The sequence below is a fragment of the Condylura cristata genome, unplaced genomic scaffold, assembly GCF_000260355.1.
Source record: "Condylura cristata isolate star-nosed mole 26May11 unplaced genomic scaffold, ConCri1.0 scaffold00026, whole genome shotgun sequence".
NCBI classification, from domain to species: domain Eukaryota; kingdom Metazoa; phylum Chordata; class Mammalia; order Eulipotyphla; family Talpidae; genus Condylura; species Condylura cristata.
This window is the reverse complement of record NW_004567127.1, coordinates 22,227,609-22,243,863: the sequence shown is the minus strand read 5'-3', so window position 1 is coordinate 22,243,863 and position 16,255 is coordinate 22,227,609. Positions and strand designations below refer to the sequence as shown.

Sequence of the window (16,255 nt, the reverse complement as noted above, 5' to 3'; positions counted from 1 at the left end):
TTTCTGGAGATCACACAGCAAGGTAGAACAAGAGCCACCATAGGAACCCAGTTCTGTCTGGAGTAAAACCTTGACTTCATTGCCAGGTTCATTGCCGCCTCTAGTGGGTGAGACATGAAAGCGAGGAACATGTGAACACATGGGGGAAGGTGTGACATTGAGAATGCAGCCCAACTGACTGAAGTTGGTATCTAGTAAAAGAAGGGGAATCCTACCGCTGTAAGACCCCAACTCCTAAGGCACTTATCTGAATTTCTCTGAAGCAGCTGCTGTCTGAAGCCAGGCTCCCTTCTGTATCTAGCCATCCTCATTTGCCTTGACAATATCAAAATACATTTATGTTTTAAGAATAGACTAGAGGACTTGTGGGTGCTAATTTCCTGTTGCTTTTTCATATCCGGTCATTAACCCAGCAACCTCTGAAAACCCAACAAATGTGAAGGAAAACCGATCTTAGCAAGTTTAAAGATGAATAATTTCTCTGAAATCCTTTTTATTTTCTTGCATTTTCCTTAACATGTTACCACAGTGACTCTGGTGCCCTTTTTGGCTTTTATCAGAGCTTCCCAAACTATTCTTTCCAGGGGTCATTTTTACATCATTTCCTGTCTGGCTCATTTTTATTATTTCCTTTCCCCAAAGACTTTAATTTGAGAATCTGTCAAAACTAACATGTTTTAAGTAAAACTAAACTTCCAGTTTATAGTGATCACAGTTTCTGATCAACCTGTGATAAATGTTTTCCCCTGAATACATCATTGTTTCAGCAGAATAACCATATTCAGTTTGAGTACTTGAAGTAATAATGATGCTAGCTAATTATCTTGTGCCGAAATTTATTCTAAGGGTTTTGCATGGATCAGCTCGTGAAATTCTCATAAGAACCCTGTGAAATAAATACTAATGGCGCCCCAGTATAAAATGAGAGAACTGAGGCAGAGAATGGGTACACCAGCTGGTATCAAATCTGGGATTTAGATCTGCTCTGGTCCGAATCTGAGTCCAAGTGTCTGCTTTTGCCTCCTGTTCTGTATTCCTTGTGCTGTAAGGGGGTATCCCATGTCCCTCTGCCAACATAGCGAAGTTTAGACTGTGGAACTGTAACAGGTACAGATTTCATGGACTCCGCCCCTACTCCAAATGCTGGAACTCCAAATCCCATCAGTACCAAGGAGAAGCATGCAGGGACGTGAGGGTGGAGCTGAGCAGCCAGGTTAGGATAAAACTGGACATATGGGCTCTGGGGGGACATGACCTTGTGGTTCGCAGCTGATCGTTTTGGCGCTCAGTCGGTTTTCAGCGTGCCGGTGGAGTCCAAGTCAGCAGAGCTGGTAGGACATCCTAGTTAACCTGTGTTTCTCTCCTCCTTCCCTGGGTTATTTCTTTACCTTTCTCCTTATAAATAAGTCCATTATTTAACCTTTTTGAATGTGTCCATAATACGATTGCATGGTAAGCGCACGGGTGAAGACCCACAGACAGGCAACCCAATTCACAGTGGGGTGCCCTGTAACAGAACAATCCATGAATTCCCCACCTAAAGATCTGAACCACTCAGAACTCACTAGTTTTCTTTTCTTCTTGAAGATACTAAGTGATGGATGTTTCCAAACCTCCCAGAGGAGTCACTCCTAGTTTCTTTTTTTCTCCCAGAGATTACAAAGTTCTTCTTAAGATCCAAACCAGTGTTTTTCCTACTTTATTCTAAACACTGTTGACATTTTCTTTAAAAAAAAAAAATTATTTATGCATACAGAACTGGGGTACAGGCCAGAGGTGCGGGGGTGGTTGAGAGGATTCACCAGAGACAGAGTGGGGAGCAGAGCAGGCAGATCAATGAAGCACACTGCTGAGGGGAGCAGCAGGCGGGTCAGGAGAGGTCTGCCGTGCCATGTGAATCTCCTCCGGGGCCAGGGATTGGATTCTCACTGAAGCAGCAGCAGCCAGCTTGCAATGCTATGTTCTAACCCATTTTGCCACCAGGGAGGGCCACATTTCCTTTTTTTTTTTTAATAAGCATTTTATTTTTTTTAAGATTTTATTTATTTTTATGTAAAAGAGCTTGTGTGTCAGCTAGAGGTGCAGGGGTGAGAGGATTCACCAGAGACAGAATAGGAAGCAGAACAGGCAGAGTGACTGAAATGCACTGCTGAGGGAACAGGAGGTCCGCTGTGCATGTGAGTCAGCTCCCTGGCTGGGATCGAACTCTGGCTGTTGTGGTGGGCAGTCAAGGTGGTGTTGCTGACTCTTAACCCCTTGGGCACCAGGGAGGCACTGACTTTTTCTGTGGTCCACTATTGTGCTGAATAAAAATGAGTCTTCTCTCCTCTTTAAAACACAGGGGGAAAAAATAGTGGGAAGGGAAACTTCACACCCTCACTCTGCAGTTTTCTTTTAGAATTTAGATATGAAAAATCTTCAGCAATTCAAAAATAGCAACTCTCCATTTTACAGAATGGAGAGGCCCCAAGATCATGTACAGTCTTTGGTGACTGAGTATCTGGAGAGGAGCATAGGCAGAGCTCCTGAGTCAGGCAGCTTCCCGGGCCTGTCATGCCAGGCTTCAGCAATTCTGTAACCTCTCCTGATTGTTCAACCCTTTGCAACTGCAGCAACCAAACACAGATAAATCTTTTCCTAAGTGTCCACCATTGCAGCATGCTGAAGGGGACTGCTCTCCTGCTCTTTGCCCAACAGGCAGAAGAGGCATTGGGGCCCACTAAGTCACCCTGTGAGCAGTTGGAAAGTGAAAAGACTTCGGAAGGGAAAGGCCCCTCAAGCAAAAATGTCTTCAGATCTTTCCGGATGTTGATTTCACCTAGTTGGGAAATTCTCAAGATAAGAGATCAGTGAGATATGATTATATGTTTTCTGCCAAACTGAGACCTTCATAATGATAATTTCCAGCCAGAGTTTATTCCCATTTTACAGATGAGGAAAATGTGATGCTGAAAAGTCAATCTGTTTGCTTTTCTTGGGCTAGCAACCCAGCTTTTCCTTTATTTCCTTTCCATACCTTCGGAAATGTATGGTTCATTGCCATAAGAAATTTTCTTTTAAAAATAGATATTTCTGGCCCTCCCTGGTGGCGCAGCGGGTTAAAGTATTGCACCGAGAAGCTAATCGAACTCACTTCCGCATGAGTTCGATTCCCGCCTGCCCCGGAGGAGACCACATGGCTGGCAGACCTCTCCTGGCCCGCCCGCTGCTCCCCTCAGCAGTGTACTTCGTCTATCAGCCTGTTCTGCTCCCCACTGTCTCTGGTGAAGCCTCTCGCCACCGCTGAGCTCTGCCCTGTACCCCAGTTCTGTATGCACAAATAAAAAATAAATCTTTTTTTAAAAAATAGGTATTTCTGGATCTCTTGCAATTAAAATACTGAAGGATACTGACTGGTAGGCCACTGACATTTTCCATAGAAGTTTTTCAGCTAACAGGACAAAAATGCATAGCAGCACTAAACTCCTTCATGGGAGAGTGGTGTGATTTCTGGATGGTTCAACATGGTTCTGTGATCCTTCCCTCTAATTCAAGGAAGGAGTCATTCTAAATATTAGGTCAGCCTGAGCTGAGTCCCCATTTTCTACTGTTATTTACTTTGGACTGATTTTTGTTCACTGTGGCTTTTTTTTTTTAATTTATGGAAATGTCAGGGTATGTTGGACTTGTTTGTGGCTAGAGAGAATAATTAAAGGCTGAAAAAATTTGGTGCCAAATTAATATCACTTTCCCCTCCCCTGCTGATAATTTTACAGCCTAGTTACATGCAGGTTGTTGGAAGCTTTGCGTGTACTTACCAGACTCCAGCTCTTATTATATTTGATCAGCAAAGGGCAATCACAGAAGTTTTAGAAAACATCATGCCAGTTCTTCAGATGCCTTGGGGTATGAATTTGAGTTGCGTTATTTAAAAACTGTAGGGTTTTAGCAGTGACGTAAAGGGAAAGTTGCTGCCAACTTTCATCTTAATGCTTTTTTAAACTGGCCCACAGCAAAACAGAAATGGAGCGCCGACTGATATACACAAGCATCATTGACTTGATGTCCATTTGTGTCTTCTAGTACCCTGGTCATTGAGAAACAGCAGCATAGACAGTGGTGAAGCAGAAGTCGGTCGGAGGGTGACACAAGAAGTCCCCCCAGGCGTGTTTTGGAGATCACAGATTCACATCAGTCAACCCCAGTTCTTAAAGTTCAACATCTCCCTCGGAAAGGATGCACTTTTTGGTGTCTACATAAGAAGGGGACTTCCGCCATCTCATGCCCAGGTATGACCTTGCTTGATAGGACCACAGGCTGTTTTTGTTGTTAAGGATTACTTTATACTCACTAGGATGGGATGCACTAAAGGACTAGCAATAGCAGGAGGTGACCAGGATGTTCAGAAAACAGAGCCCTCCTCCACTGCTGAAGGGGGTGGACAGCAGTGCAGCTGCTGTGGAAAGAGCTTGACAGTTTTCCAAAAATTAAGCATACCATTACCATATGACCCAGGAATTCTACTGCTGGTCTATTCCCACAGAGAAATGAAACCATTAGTTCTCACAAATGTTCAGAGCCACATTATTCATAACAACCAAAAAGCAGAGGCAAATCAAATGTCCATCAGCTGATGAATGATACAGCCAAACAATGAAAGATTATTTAGAATAAAGAGCAATGAAGTCTTGTTGCTCCCTGCAGTGTGGGTGAATATTGAAAGGATAATGCTAAGTGAAAGAAGCCAGATACAAAGGGCCACGTATTATACAACAACTTTGCCTAGAGTAGGCAAAACCTTGGAGACAGAAGGGATATTAGTGATTGCCAGGGGCGAGGAATGAGGAAATTGGGCCTGATTGCTAATAGATAGGAGGTTTATTGGAGGCTAGGGGTGATACAGTACTTAGAAATTATATAACTGTAATGTTTGTATAACTAAAATGTGCTGAATTATAAAATGGAAAAATTGATGTTACGCGCATTATGTCTCAAAATAAAAAGAGGTAATGTCCCTCCCTGATGTAGTTAGCTTTGCTAGACCTTGAGGTCAATCCTTGGGCACATTCTGGTCAGGTGTTCTGATTTCTGGAGTCATTTGTTAAAATGTCACTAGGAAAGAAAAAAAAATGTCACTAGGAAACTTCCTACTGCATGTGAAAGAGTGACATCACATTATCCAAAATCAGTGGTTCTTCCTCTGTGACTTCTTTAATTTTTTCTGTATGAAGCTCTTTGAGAAGCTTTTGGTACTCTCAAAGAGAGATTACTCCCAGTGCTGGGAATGAAGAGACTCAATTATGTGGTAGATTTCACTGTTTTTCCTCTGAATTGTACCCCTCCTCACCCCAAGAGAGATTTGTCCTGATAGAGATTTTATTATAAATACCAAATGGGTTAAATTAATATCGATCTAGTTTGGATATCGTTTCCTGTAGAAATTGTCTAAACTAAGGAAAACCAAGTAGGTTTTCTCAGCTCATTTGCTTTCATATCCACCAAGAACATAAAGAAGTACATTCAGAAAATACACTATGTGAAAGGGAAAACACCCTTAATGCTCATTAATTCCAGTCAAAGCCACCTTAAAATGTGTTGGAAAAGTATTCACTTAGAAAATTCATTTGCAAGAATTTAAAGTTTTAAAGTCATTGCAAGTACAAAGCAATCAGGCTACCATTTCTTTATCTTTAGCTCATGCAGACATTGCTAATCAATAACTGTCCTTTTTCCTCCCCTGAACTCAGTGTGCAAGTATCTCCCATAGAACTCTCAAGGCAGCCAATACCAGCCCATGAGTGTTGGCTCTCGTGTATTGCAAGTCCATCATTTCAGCCTAAAATGTCTGATATAAGGGACTAGAAGAACTGTTTGGGGACTTTTGTTTTTGTTTTTGAGCAGGGAAAGCTATGTAGGGCTTTCTTACTATAAACAATACATGCTCTATGGACCAGCATGGAAAGTTGCAATCAGTACATCCTCCATCTACCCATCCAAAAATATAGGGCACCAAAAATATATGGTCTAGGTATTGATTACCCAGAGATGAGTTAACAGAGTCCCTGACAAGCAGAACCCCTGATACAGAAATCACATCTACTCTTCAGAAATTTTTATCATGCTAAAAGGAGTCCCCAAGGCATTTCTATAACTTCTGGCTAGGCCACACAGCAGCAAGGTGCTGTTCAGGGAAGTTAGGCAAATCATTAGGTGGTCTCCTTGACCTTCAGGCTCCACTGATTCTACTGGAGCACAGTAGAGGATTTACAGTTGTGAAATCTGCTTGTTGGCATCATTTGATTAAGTATGAGCAGGCCCCTGGGCACAACTGAGCATAACTCTCCTCCCAGCCAGTTGGATGCAAGGATCTTTGCTGGAGAAAATGCTTCTCTCTACATTGTTCCAAAGCACTGTCCTCACCCTTCTGTCTCATGTTCTGAGCAACTTGAATCATGAAAAGCCAATGATCATGGCCAGTCAAGTTGGTAACGCTCAGTAAGTGAGTGATAGTGGACAGCAGGCAGAAGCACTCTCTTCCTAGTTTCCCTCCTGTACTGACATTCAGAACTCAAACCCTCAATGACAATGTCTTTTCTTCTTTTATGGCTACACCACACTGTCCATCTCCTGCCAAGGCAATGATTGTTCTAGTGATCGCCTTCTCAAAATAGCTCCACTCCAGGGACAGCCCCGTCACACTGCAAGGGAAAGAGAATGAATAGTCATGGCTGGTGCACACGGAGGGTTTCAGTCCAGCTGCCAATTTGGGAGTTTAGTGTGTGGTAGAGGGTCAAGTACTGTGCAGACACACTACAGGTGCCTAGAAATGCACAAGACAGGTACAATACGGGGGCGCCTCTTAAAAAAGAAAAAAAAAAAACATGCAGTGACTCCCTACATGTTCTCGTGTGCGCTCATTGTCATGACGTGTGCTCTTGTCTATTGGATGAGCTACATTTCCTCCTGGAGACGGTGCTTAGCTCCTTGCAGGAATAGGCGACCGAGGCTCATGGTGAATCATTATAGAATTTCTCATTTCTGTTGGCATATCCTATCAAGGAACATAAGTTCTATGGGGATTGGCAGGCTAGCCAAGGTGACTCATTTGAGATAGAAAGACAGAATGAGAGAGAGGTGGGGGTGGGGGGAAGAATAAGAAATTCTGTTGGCTGTGTTGCATGAAACGGCTATGTTAAATTTTATTGAGTGTCAAGCTTTGAGCAAGAGCCTACAAGGGTTAGTATCCTTGTTCAAGGATATTAAATATAGAAGAAAATCCTTTTTCCTTGCTTAAATTTCCCAACAATCTGAGCCTGTCCCAGCTGATTTTTTTTTTTCAAAGTGGCTTTTTTACAGAGCTAGAGAGAGAACATAGCATAGGAGTGGAATTCTTGGAATTGAAGGGAGAACACCAGAATGTCATCCATGCTACAGAGTAACCTCGTGACCTTGGGTGTGTCCCTTAAACTCTCTTAACCTCAGTTTCTTTATCTACCTGCCTTACCTTGCTCAGAGTGTTGTAATCATGAAACAATAACAGCAGCAAAAGCAGGACAGGAAAATTCTTTGTAAATCAAAAAAGCACTATATGAAGATCTTATGCTGTGTTTCAGTTTGCCCACAAATTTTACCAGACTATATTAGCACATACTGTACAGAGCTAACTCTGGAAAAATGAGGGGGGTAAAGGGTGCTGACACCCCATGAGCAGCCAGAAATCCTCATTGAGCCTTTGGCTGCACAAAGACTTAACTGTTACTAGCCTCTTGTTGACTGTACCAATAACATAAATAGTCAGTGAATACATATTTTGTACATTCTGTGTTATATACCACATTCTTACAATATGGTAAGATGGGAAAATTAAAATGTTATCAAGAAAATCATACAAAAAGGAAATACACTTACAGTGCTGAACTATCTTTAGGGATACTGGAAATTTATGGTAGCTGCTTGTAAGAAAATTTACTTATAAGTGGATCTACATAGATCAAGCCCATGTTGTTCAAGCTGTATAGCTTTTTTTAAAAAAGTCTTTTTTTTTCTTGTTAAGCAACAACTATGTTTTCATAACAGGCAAAAATATTAACACAGAGAAACAAAAAGATAAAAGCACCAATGCTTTGTGATTGCTTACAGTTGTTGCTGTAAGAAAGCGTATCAGTTGCGGTTTATAAATAAATAAAACAAGCAAACAAGAGCACCTTAGAATCGGAGTGACTTAAAACTCCAGCTACTACAGTAATAAGTGCCCATTTTATTTATTGGAGCAGTTACATAAACTTAGTATTACGTATTATTGTTAATCATTGTCACCTTGAAAGGAAGCTAAAAGATTGTCTTTTGATTGCAATGTTTTTGGCATCTTGACTTTCATTATTTCGAGATTCAGACCCCCTCCACCGACAAAAGAAAAAAAGGTTATTTGTCGTTTTTAACCTACTAAGTGAGATGCTTGTGGGCACTGTGCATGTAAGGAAGCTTAGTGCATCTTGCCAAGTACTTGAAATTCTACGAGCTCTGTCAGATATTTTCAACCCTGGTTCTAGAAAGGAAGCATATCAGATTAAGAAAGAAAAAAAAAATCATCATCATCTGACCTGGCTGGAGCTCCAGGCATCAAAGGAAATCGTGAGGCAGCGGCTGTGTGTCAGAACTGTGGGTAGTTAAGGCCGAACACGAGCCTGCTTGACAGTTCATCACTGATCACTACTGATATGTCAAGCCAAGTAAAACCCTTTGCAAGAACAAGTCAATAATCGGCAAATTAGGTACATGATTAACCTGAGACAAGAAGATGCAGTTATTGCTTGGGAGGCCTGCCGAGACTACCTTCTCCATAGTTCTGCTTAGCAAATAGTAAAAATGCTACCTCATCATTCAGTGATGGAGCCACGAGCCTGGTAAGGCCCAGAGGCCGAGTGCCACCAAGGGTACCCACTTCTCCCTCTGGCCCCAATGCCAGGTTGGTACCAGGGTGGAGATGAAGGCAGAGGCGTCCACCCAGCACTTCCCATTCAGCTGTGACTGTGGGAGGGAGAAGCTAGACAAGCCACAATGTATTTATTTTTTTAAGATTTATTCATTTACTGGCCCTCCCTGGTGGCTCAACAGTTTAGGACGCAGCGCTGCAAGCCAGTTGCAGCCACTTATGTGTGAGTCTGATCCCCTGCCCCAAGGTGACCACATGGTGCGGCAGACCTCTCCTGTCTCGCCCGCTGCTCCCCTTGGCAGTGCATTTTGTCGATCTGCCCGTTCTGCTCCCCTCTCTGTCTCTGATGAATCTTCTCACCCCCCCCCCACACCTCTGGCTCGTACACCAGTTCTTATATACATAAGTAATAAATTTTTAAAGATTTATTTATGCATACAAGAACTGGGGTATAGGACAGAGGTGCAGGGAGGCGAGAGGATTCACCAGAGACAGAGTGGGGAGCAGAACAGGCAGATCTACTGAAATACACTGCTGAAGGGAGAAGCGGGCAGGTCAGGAGAGGTCTGCTGCACCATGTAGGTTACCCACAATTTAAAGAAGAGAACTATTTAAGAGATGCAAATGGCCCAATGATCATACCAAATAAAGGCAAATATGGAAGGTCAAGTATGGATGGACCAAGATAAAATACACTGAGCAAACATGCCTGTCTGTTCTCATCAGCAGAATTCTCCTAATAATGTTTTTTAAAAGCAAATTGATAGAGGACAATGAGTGGTGAGAGCTTTTGCCAATATGGGTTTCTTGTTCTGCGCCTCTTTTGCCTGGGTAAATTGCACAGCACTTCAAGGAAAGATTCTGGGCCTGGGGATGTCCACATATTCTGGGCACCTTGGTTCTGTCAGCCAGCCGCTGGCCCTCCCTGTGCCCACTAACCAGACAGATGGGCTGTCCAGGCCCCAACCTTCCCTGCCCAGAGTCCCCCTCCAAGATCAGTGTGGAGGCAGCCCCAGGGCGAGGGTCTGAGTTTCCATAGCACATCACCTCAGAATGCAGTAGTGTCTTGGCGGGAAACACATGTTCACAGGCCCTCTTTTCAGATCTTTCCAAAAGAGCTTGAGATAGGAAGAAAAGAATTCTGGAAACCAAAAACATCTTGGTTTCTTCTGTTTGAGGCCAAAAGCAAGGCTTTCTCAAGAGACCCCTAGTGATTACCCAGCAGCCTTCTGATAGGAGCCAGATCTGTCATTTCTACCGCATGTCCACCTGGGAAGCCCCCAGGAAGAGTTAAGGAGAAACCACAATGGATGTCTGAGTTCCACAGGAGCCCCGAGGAGGGCGATGCACTGGAGGGCTGGAACTGGGGACAAAAGAAATAGAAAACCAGGACAAGTAAGAGGAGGCAGGATACCTGTTGACTCAGAGTGGCAGACATGCCAACATGTAGGAGTTTGCAATTTTTCTGAGTACTTTTTTCAAGGAAAGCTTGCAGGGAATATTATGCATAGTGACAGTTTTATTAGCATGCACATCGTTTATGGTTCAAATGCATATTATTATCACTTAATCTCTGTATGTTTGTTTATTGTATGTTATGGAGAGAGCACACTAAACTCAAGACAGTGACGGCCTCTAGGAATAGCAAGAACTGGACAGGAGTTGGGTAAAAAGTACTTGCTTTTACCCATAAAACTCAAATGTATTACAAGCCCTCTCTCCCACACAGACACACACAGGCTGGGAGTAAATGTAATAAAATGTTCACATTTACTCATTTGAGTTGGTTAGAGTATGGGTTTTGGTTCCCATATTTTTAATACTTTTCTTAATTTCTATAATCTCTCTCTCTTTAAGAAAAGTGAATCCATGACAAACTTGAATCTATTTTGAGTAAAACAAGTGTGAAAGGTTGTAGATGAGGACTGTTATCTTCTGCCTTTCTCCATATTCAATTTATTTAGTTGGTTTTGTTTGTACCGTTTGGAGGAAAATCACAAATTGTATATCTATGTGTGCAATGCAAGGAGCAGCACTATTTATTTCCATTAATTGCTTCCTTTTCCAACTCTGGCCACTCTACTATTAAATTGATCCACCAGCCTGAAAGAAGAATGATGGGAAATAATTATTTGAAGGCTAAATCATTTAAAATATCTCACAATTATGCACACCCCTTGCACTAGACCCAAAAAGAGATTGCATCCAAAACATAAACTTAGGCACCCTCTTTATTAAAAAAAATAAATAACTAAGAAAACTACAGGGCATGGAATGGGCTCGCTTGGGCTTGCACTGCTGGCTTAACATCCTGTGTGAATTTGCTCCTTACTCTGCTCTATGTACTGCTTGGTTGAACAACTCACATGTGCTGTCACTGAGGCAACTTTTTCTGAGCAGGAAAAATGTCGCTGTAGATTCAAAGAAATCCCAGTGCAGACTTGAAGCTTCTTAACAGATGTCAGAGGAACAGAAGCTCACCTCTGTGTTCACAGATGATAGAAAAAGTTTTAGCCCAAGAGCTGCCCAAAAATCAGTGACTTCTAGAATGTTCAATGCAGTCCCTCTCACTCAAGCTATTTTGTAGTGAAGCAAAATTGTTCCGAGACAAAAATGATTCCGTTATCATTTGATCACTTACAAATATCTTCTCCATGTAAGAGACTCCACCTACTTTAACACTAATTATAATCCCTCCCAGTTTAACACTGATTATAACAACAGTAACGGTCATGATCTGATCCACGTGAACTATTTTATCCTCTCAACAACCGTATGAGGCAGGTACTGTTGGGAAATTTTACACAGAAAAGAACTGAGAAGGAATTGTGGGTCACCATATTGGACATAGCAGTCAAATACCTCCTTTTCTCCAGGAAGCATCTTGCAGTGTGGTTAATCAGCACCAGTGATGGAGTAAAATTACAGTACATGCCCCAAATAGTGATGTCATTAACTCAGTGATTATGGTGCTGGAGATATGTTTTAAAATGCAGGGAAGCCTTGACCTTGGGATCTGGCTCAGGTAGCACAGTTAAACACTGCAGCAGAGAAACGTCACAACGCATGTGACAAGATTGGCTCCTCGAAAAGAGATTACAATAATGTAAGGGGAGGTTCTGGTTACTTTGACTGAGCCATCGGGTGTGGTTACAGCAACCTCTTTTCTGATTGTGTTGCACCAAACTCAAGTGGCATTATATTGTTCTCGTTTTTCTTGAATTCTAAGATGCACATCTGCTTCTCCTTCTACATTTCTGAAAACAGGATATGCATGCAATTGATGAAGCCAAGAGACAATGAAATATTTACTGTCAAGTTGTTGTGTACGTATGAAAACTCAGTGTTCCGTTTATCAAGTAGAATGCCGTTGCAAATATCACCTCAATTTTCTTAAACAGGAGAGAAAACTCTTACAGTTTCATTTCTTAGTTTCATCAAATATTTTCCCAGTTGTTAAAGACTTCCATTTTAAGTGGCCTTTTCTTAATTCCAAATTTTCCTACTGCACATAGCATGGGAACATGAAGATCTAAATGTAGTTTTTGAATTTAAAAACACACAAATGAAAAATAAAAGCTGACCATTCTGTGGAATGTCTGTGCAGCTGTGCCAAGCAGAGTTGAATGTGGGCCTTGAGTCTCAGCCTTTGGTACTTCCCAGCTGTGTGACCTTAGGCAAGTTACCCACCCTCTCTGTTCCTCAGTTACCACACATGTAAAATGGAGATAATACCATTACACACTGTTACGAGAGATGGAGGTAATCTTCATAAAATTTCTAGAACGGTGACAGCACATAGAATCTGCTGTAATCTTATTAAAGCATCCATAACATAAAGCAAATTTCAGTTATTTTAAAATAAATTGAAATTATAAATTATTCTTTGAAAATAATTGAAATAATTTTTGTGTGTTTTTTTTTCATTATGAAAGCATATACCTGACGATGCTAGGAAAAAAATTTAAAAAATAAACCATTTCTAGTATATTCTCTACAGTTTCTATTTACATATTACCATAACCTGTATAAATGTAGGATCATACTGTTTTCATCCTTTGCTTAATAGTAGGAAACATCTTCTAAACCTGATATTCTTAAATTCATTTTAAAAGTTTCAAAAATCATCCATTATACTGATTAAAACTTTTTTAGCATAACCATCCTATAGTAAACACCCTTGTATATAGTCAACTATTTTTTAAAATTATTTCCTTATGATTATTTCCTTATGATTAAGGAAATGCCCAGCTCAGAAGATTTATAATACGATCAGCTTTTATAGCAATACTAGTAAAATTAGCTAGCACTGCTTGCATGCTGTGTCTGACTCCCAGTGACCCTCAAATGTAGGTGCTTCTATTATTGCCATTTGCAGATAGAAGAGCAGGAACTTGCCCAGAGTCACAGGCTACACGGGGAAGGTTCAAGTCATGGCTTTAGAGATGCTGACCAGCACCTGGGAGTCTGTTCATCTTTAGTGCTCAGGAGGTCATTGTGGAACTAGACACACACCAAGTTTGGTCCCTCAGTTATATATTTGATTTATTTTCACAACCAACCTACCTAAGGCCCTACTTATTATAGGAGGGTGTAGAGCCATTTGTGACATTTTGATAAATGCTGGCCAACGGCAATCGAGGGGCAGGTGAGTGTGCACTAAAATAAGGACTCGCACCAGCAAGGCATAGGAAGGCAAAGCCTCCATTCTTCTGACCTCGTGGGAAGGCATTAGTCTCCTGGAGATGTTTGTCAGTTTCACTGAACTTAATCCCTACTCTGTCTCTCACTTGGTCTTCGGAACAGTTCTTTCTACCCTTCCCCTGGGTTTGGATCACAAGGCAGCATAATAAAGGCATGACTTCATGAAAAGAGAAAATATAAATGCCATCCATTAACAAATAATCATTGAATGTCAGTCTTGGGAGGTAGAGGTGTTGAGAGGTATTGACTAGACTTTCAAGGAGACAGACCCTAACAGGTTAGACAACAGTGTTGGTGTCGTGGAAGGAGGGCCATGAGATGCAGTACAGGGTGCCAGGTAAGACCCACCACTCTAGAATCACCCTGGCCTGGGTTTGAATCTTATCTCTGCTTTGTAGTAGTCCAATGTTGGTGGACAAGTCTCTTTAGAATTCATTTTTCCATCCATAAATGAGGACTCTGTCTCATCAGGTTGTTATGAGATAATGCCTAGCAAGTAGCAAGCATCCTGTGGAGATCAGTCAAATCAACCTGACTGGCTCTCAGGCCTTACAATTCACTTGTAGGTAACCTAGCAACCAGCAGCCTCAACAGGAGAAAGTCAAGGTCTCTGGTGGAAACTGATGTGGATAGGCAAATTGAGTTTCTGCTGGTCCTCCTGCAGGCTCTATTTCAGATCAAGGTCTTCCATCTGAGGCAAGTGATTTCTAACTCCTCTCAAACCTTCCGTAAATATGCAAGGTGACAAGGGTGTGAGCACCTCTCTTGGAGCATGCACGGTGCATCCAACTGTATCCCGGGCCAGCACAGCCCACCCATGGGAAGGAAGGGCACAGGGCTACATGCATCCTGTTGGCTCTGACTTGGAGTCTATTTCTTGGAACCAGCAGCATGTATCATCTTCCAAGTATGTTCCCACCCTTTGCGTAGTAAACTCATCAATTATTAGTTATTATTCTCCTAACAAGTAGAGTAGGTGAGGTTTAAGAGCATAGGAAATTAAACCATTTCTAACCTCTGGGGGATTTTAGGCCAGCTTCCTTTGCTACCTGAAGAGATGCTTATAGATGAGTTCACAGGACAGAGAGAAAGGAAAGAGCGAGAGGTTTATAAGCAGAGGACACAGGAGATTTGCTGTGTGGGGGCTGAGTCACTCAGCACATCTTTCAAGAAGGCGTGCCTTTCTTTTGTGAATCAGTAGCCAACAAGGACAGAGCTGTTCCTTTCAGAATTGTCCCGAACAAGGCCAGGAGTGACCCAGGAGATCAGCCTCTCTGGAGACAGAGCAGCTCACTTACGCAAATTTATCCAGCTGTATCATAGCCCCAGACAGGAATACATGTGAAAGAGAATAAGTGGCCAGACACCCCCAGACCTACAAGGTCCCCTTGTTACTGAGAGTGCAAATGTCAGTAACCCCAGGGAAAGTCTTGAAAACAGACAAGCAGAACTCGGGCTTTTCAACTGTTTCTGCCTGTTCTCAGGAGTTTTATGTGAGCAGATTAACATTCCCAAAGGAAAACCTGTCCTCAGTAGATCCACCACTCCAGCAGGGTTAGGGCACGATGCTGCAGTCCACAACATTGACTGGGAGCCTACTGTGGACTGCAGGTCAAAGGACTGCGACTGTGGATGATGCAGCTGGCAGTGGCTTTGGCACTAGCAGGCACGGTCATTGAGGTCCCTCCAGGAATGCCTAGGAAGGTCCATCTACAAGCACTGTTCCTGCCACACCCTGGCCAGCCTCATGACTTCAGGTGTATTCCTGCCTCTCACAGGAGCCTGCTGTGAAACAGCTCTGAGAAGGAAGGAGCCGGGATATGCAGTAGAGAGTGGAGACAATGCTCCTCCTTTAAGTGGGGGCCCTTTATTTGTTCATGTCCCGTGGAATCTACATTAGCCTGCACCTATCAGGGACATTCAAAACCTATTCCTTTGACACTGGAAATCCACAACTTTAGGCTTGATGTGTAATGGACATAACTTGACAGAAGCCATGAGCTGTTTAACTTCAGTCAGCAAAGCACCAAAGCCATTATCAACCCTAGATGGTCCTCCTAGGGACCAGGGCTAGAGACCCAACCAGGTGAGCAGCCCTTTGTGACCACGGGAGAGGTGCTACCTGCCCTTCCTGGCCTTCCATCAGAGCATGCCATCTCACTGCCCTCCTTTGGTGCCCCAGCTCACTTGAAGGAAGATCTGAAGCTGTTGTGTAATGTCATCTCCACAGAGCCGGGACAGTGGGTCCCCCATACATTTCCAGTGCTCTCAAAGTGCTTGTCCGTAATAGGTCTTAGGCAGGATCTGATGGAACTCTTGTCACTGTGGCCTGCTGGTGTCCTCTGCTTACTGGCTAACCAGCATCTTCCTCACAGCCTGGACTCCATGCCACACAGGCAATATTTACCCTCATACACATCTCGTTTTGGCTCTGAGCCATTGCATATGCTGTTCCCTCTGCCCAGAATGTTCATTCCTGAGGTAAACATGTGACTTCTCTCACACTTTGGTCAGCCTCTGCCCAGTGTGAGCCCTTTCCTGACAAGGGAAGCTAAAACTAGACACCCTTTTACATTCTAACCTCAAATCCTGCTTTAGTTGTTGTAACTACATTTAATTTAGGTAAACTTTATGAGTCAC

General features: G+C 42.7%; 1 protein-coding gene across 2 annotated transcripts in view; it reads left to right on the top strand.

Annotated features, from left to right (window-relative positions):
- The window catches only part of TENM2 (teneurin transmembrane protein 2), an 895,709-nt gene that overhangs the window by 717,629 nt on the left and 161,825 nt on the right, over positions 1-16,255 (top strand). For both annotated transcript variants that reach the window (XM_004689796.2, XM_012730132.1), the window contains one exon: positions 4,063-4,268. In XM_004689796.2, coding sequence (XP_004689853.1) covers positions 4,063-4,268 — 206 coding nt within the window. The remainder of the gene's footprint in view (positions 1-4,062; positions 4,269-16,255) is intronic.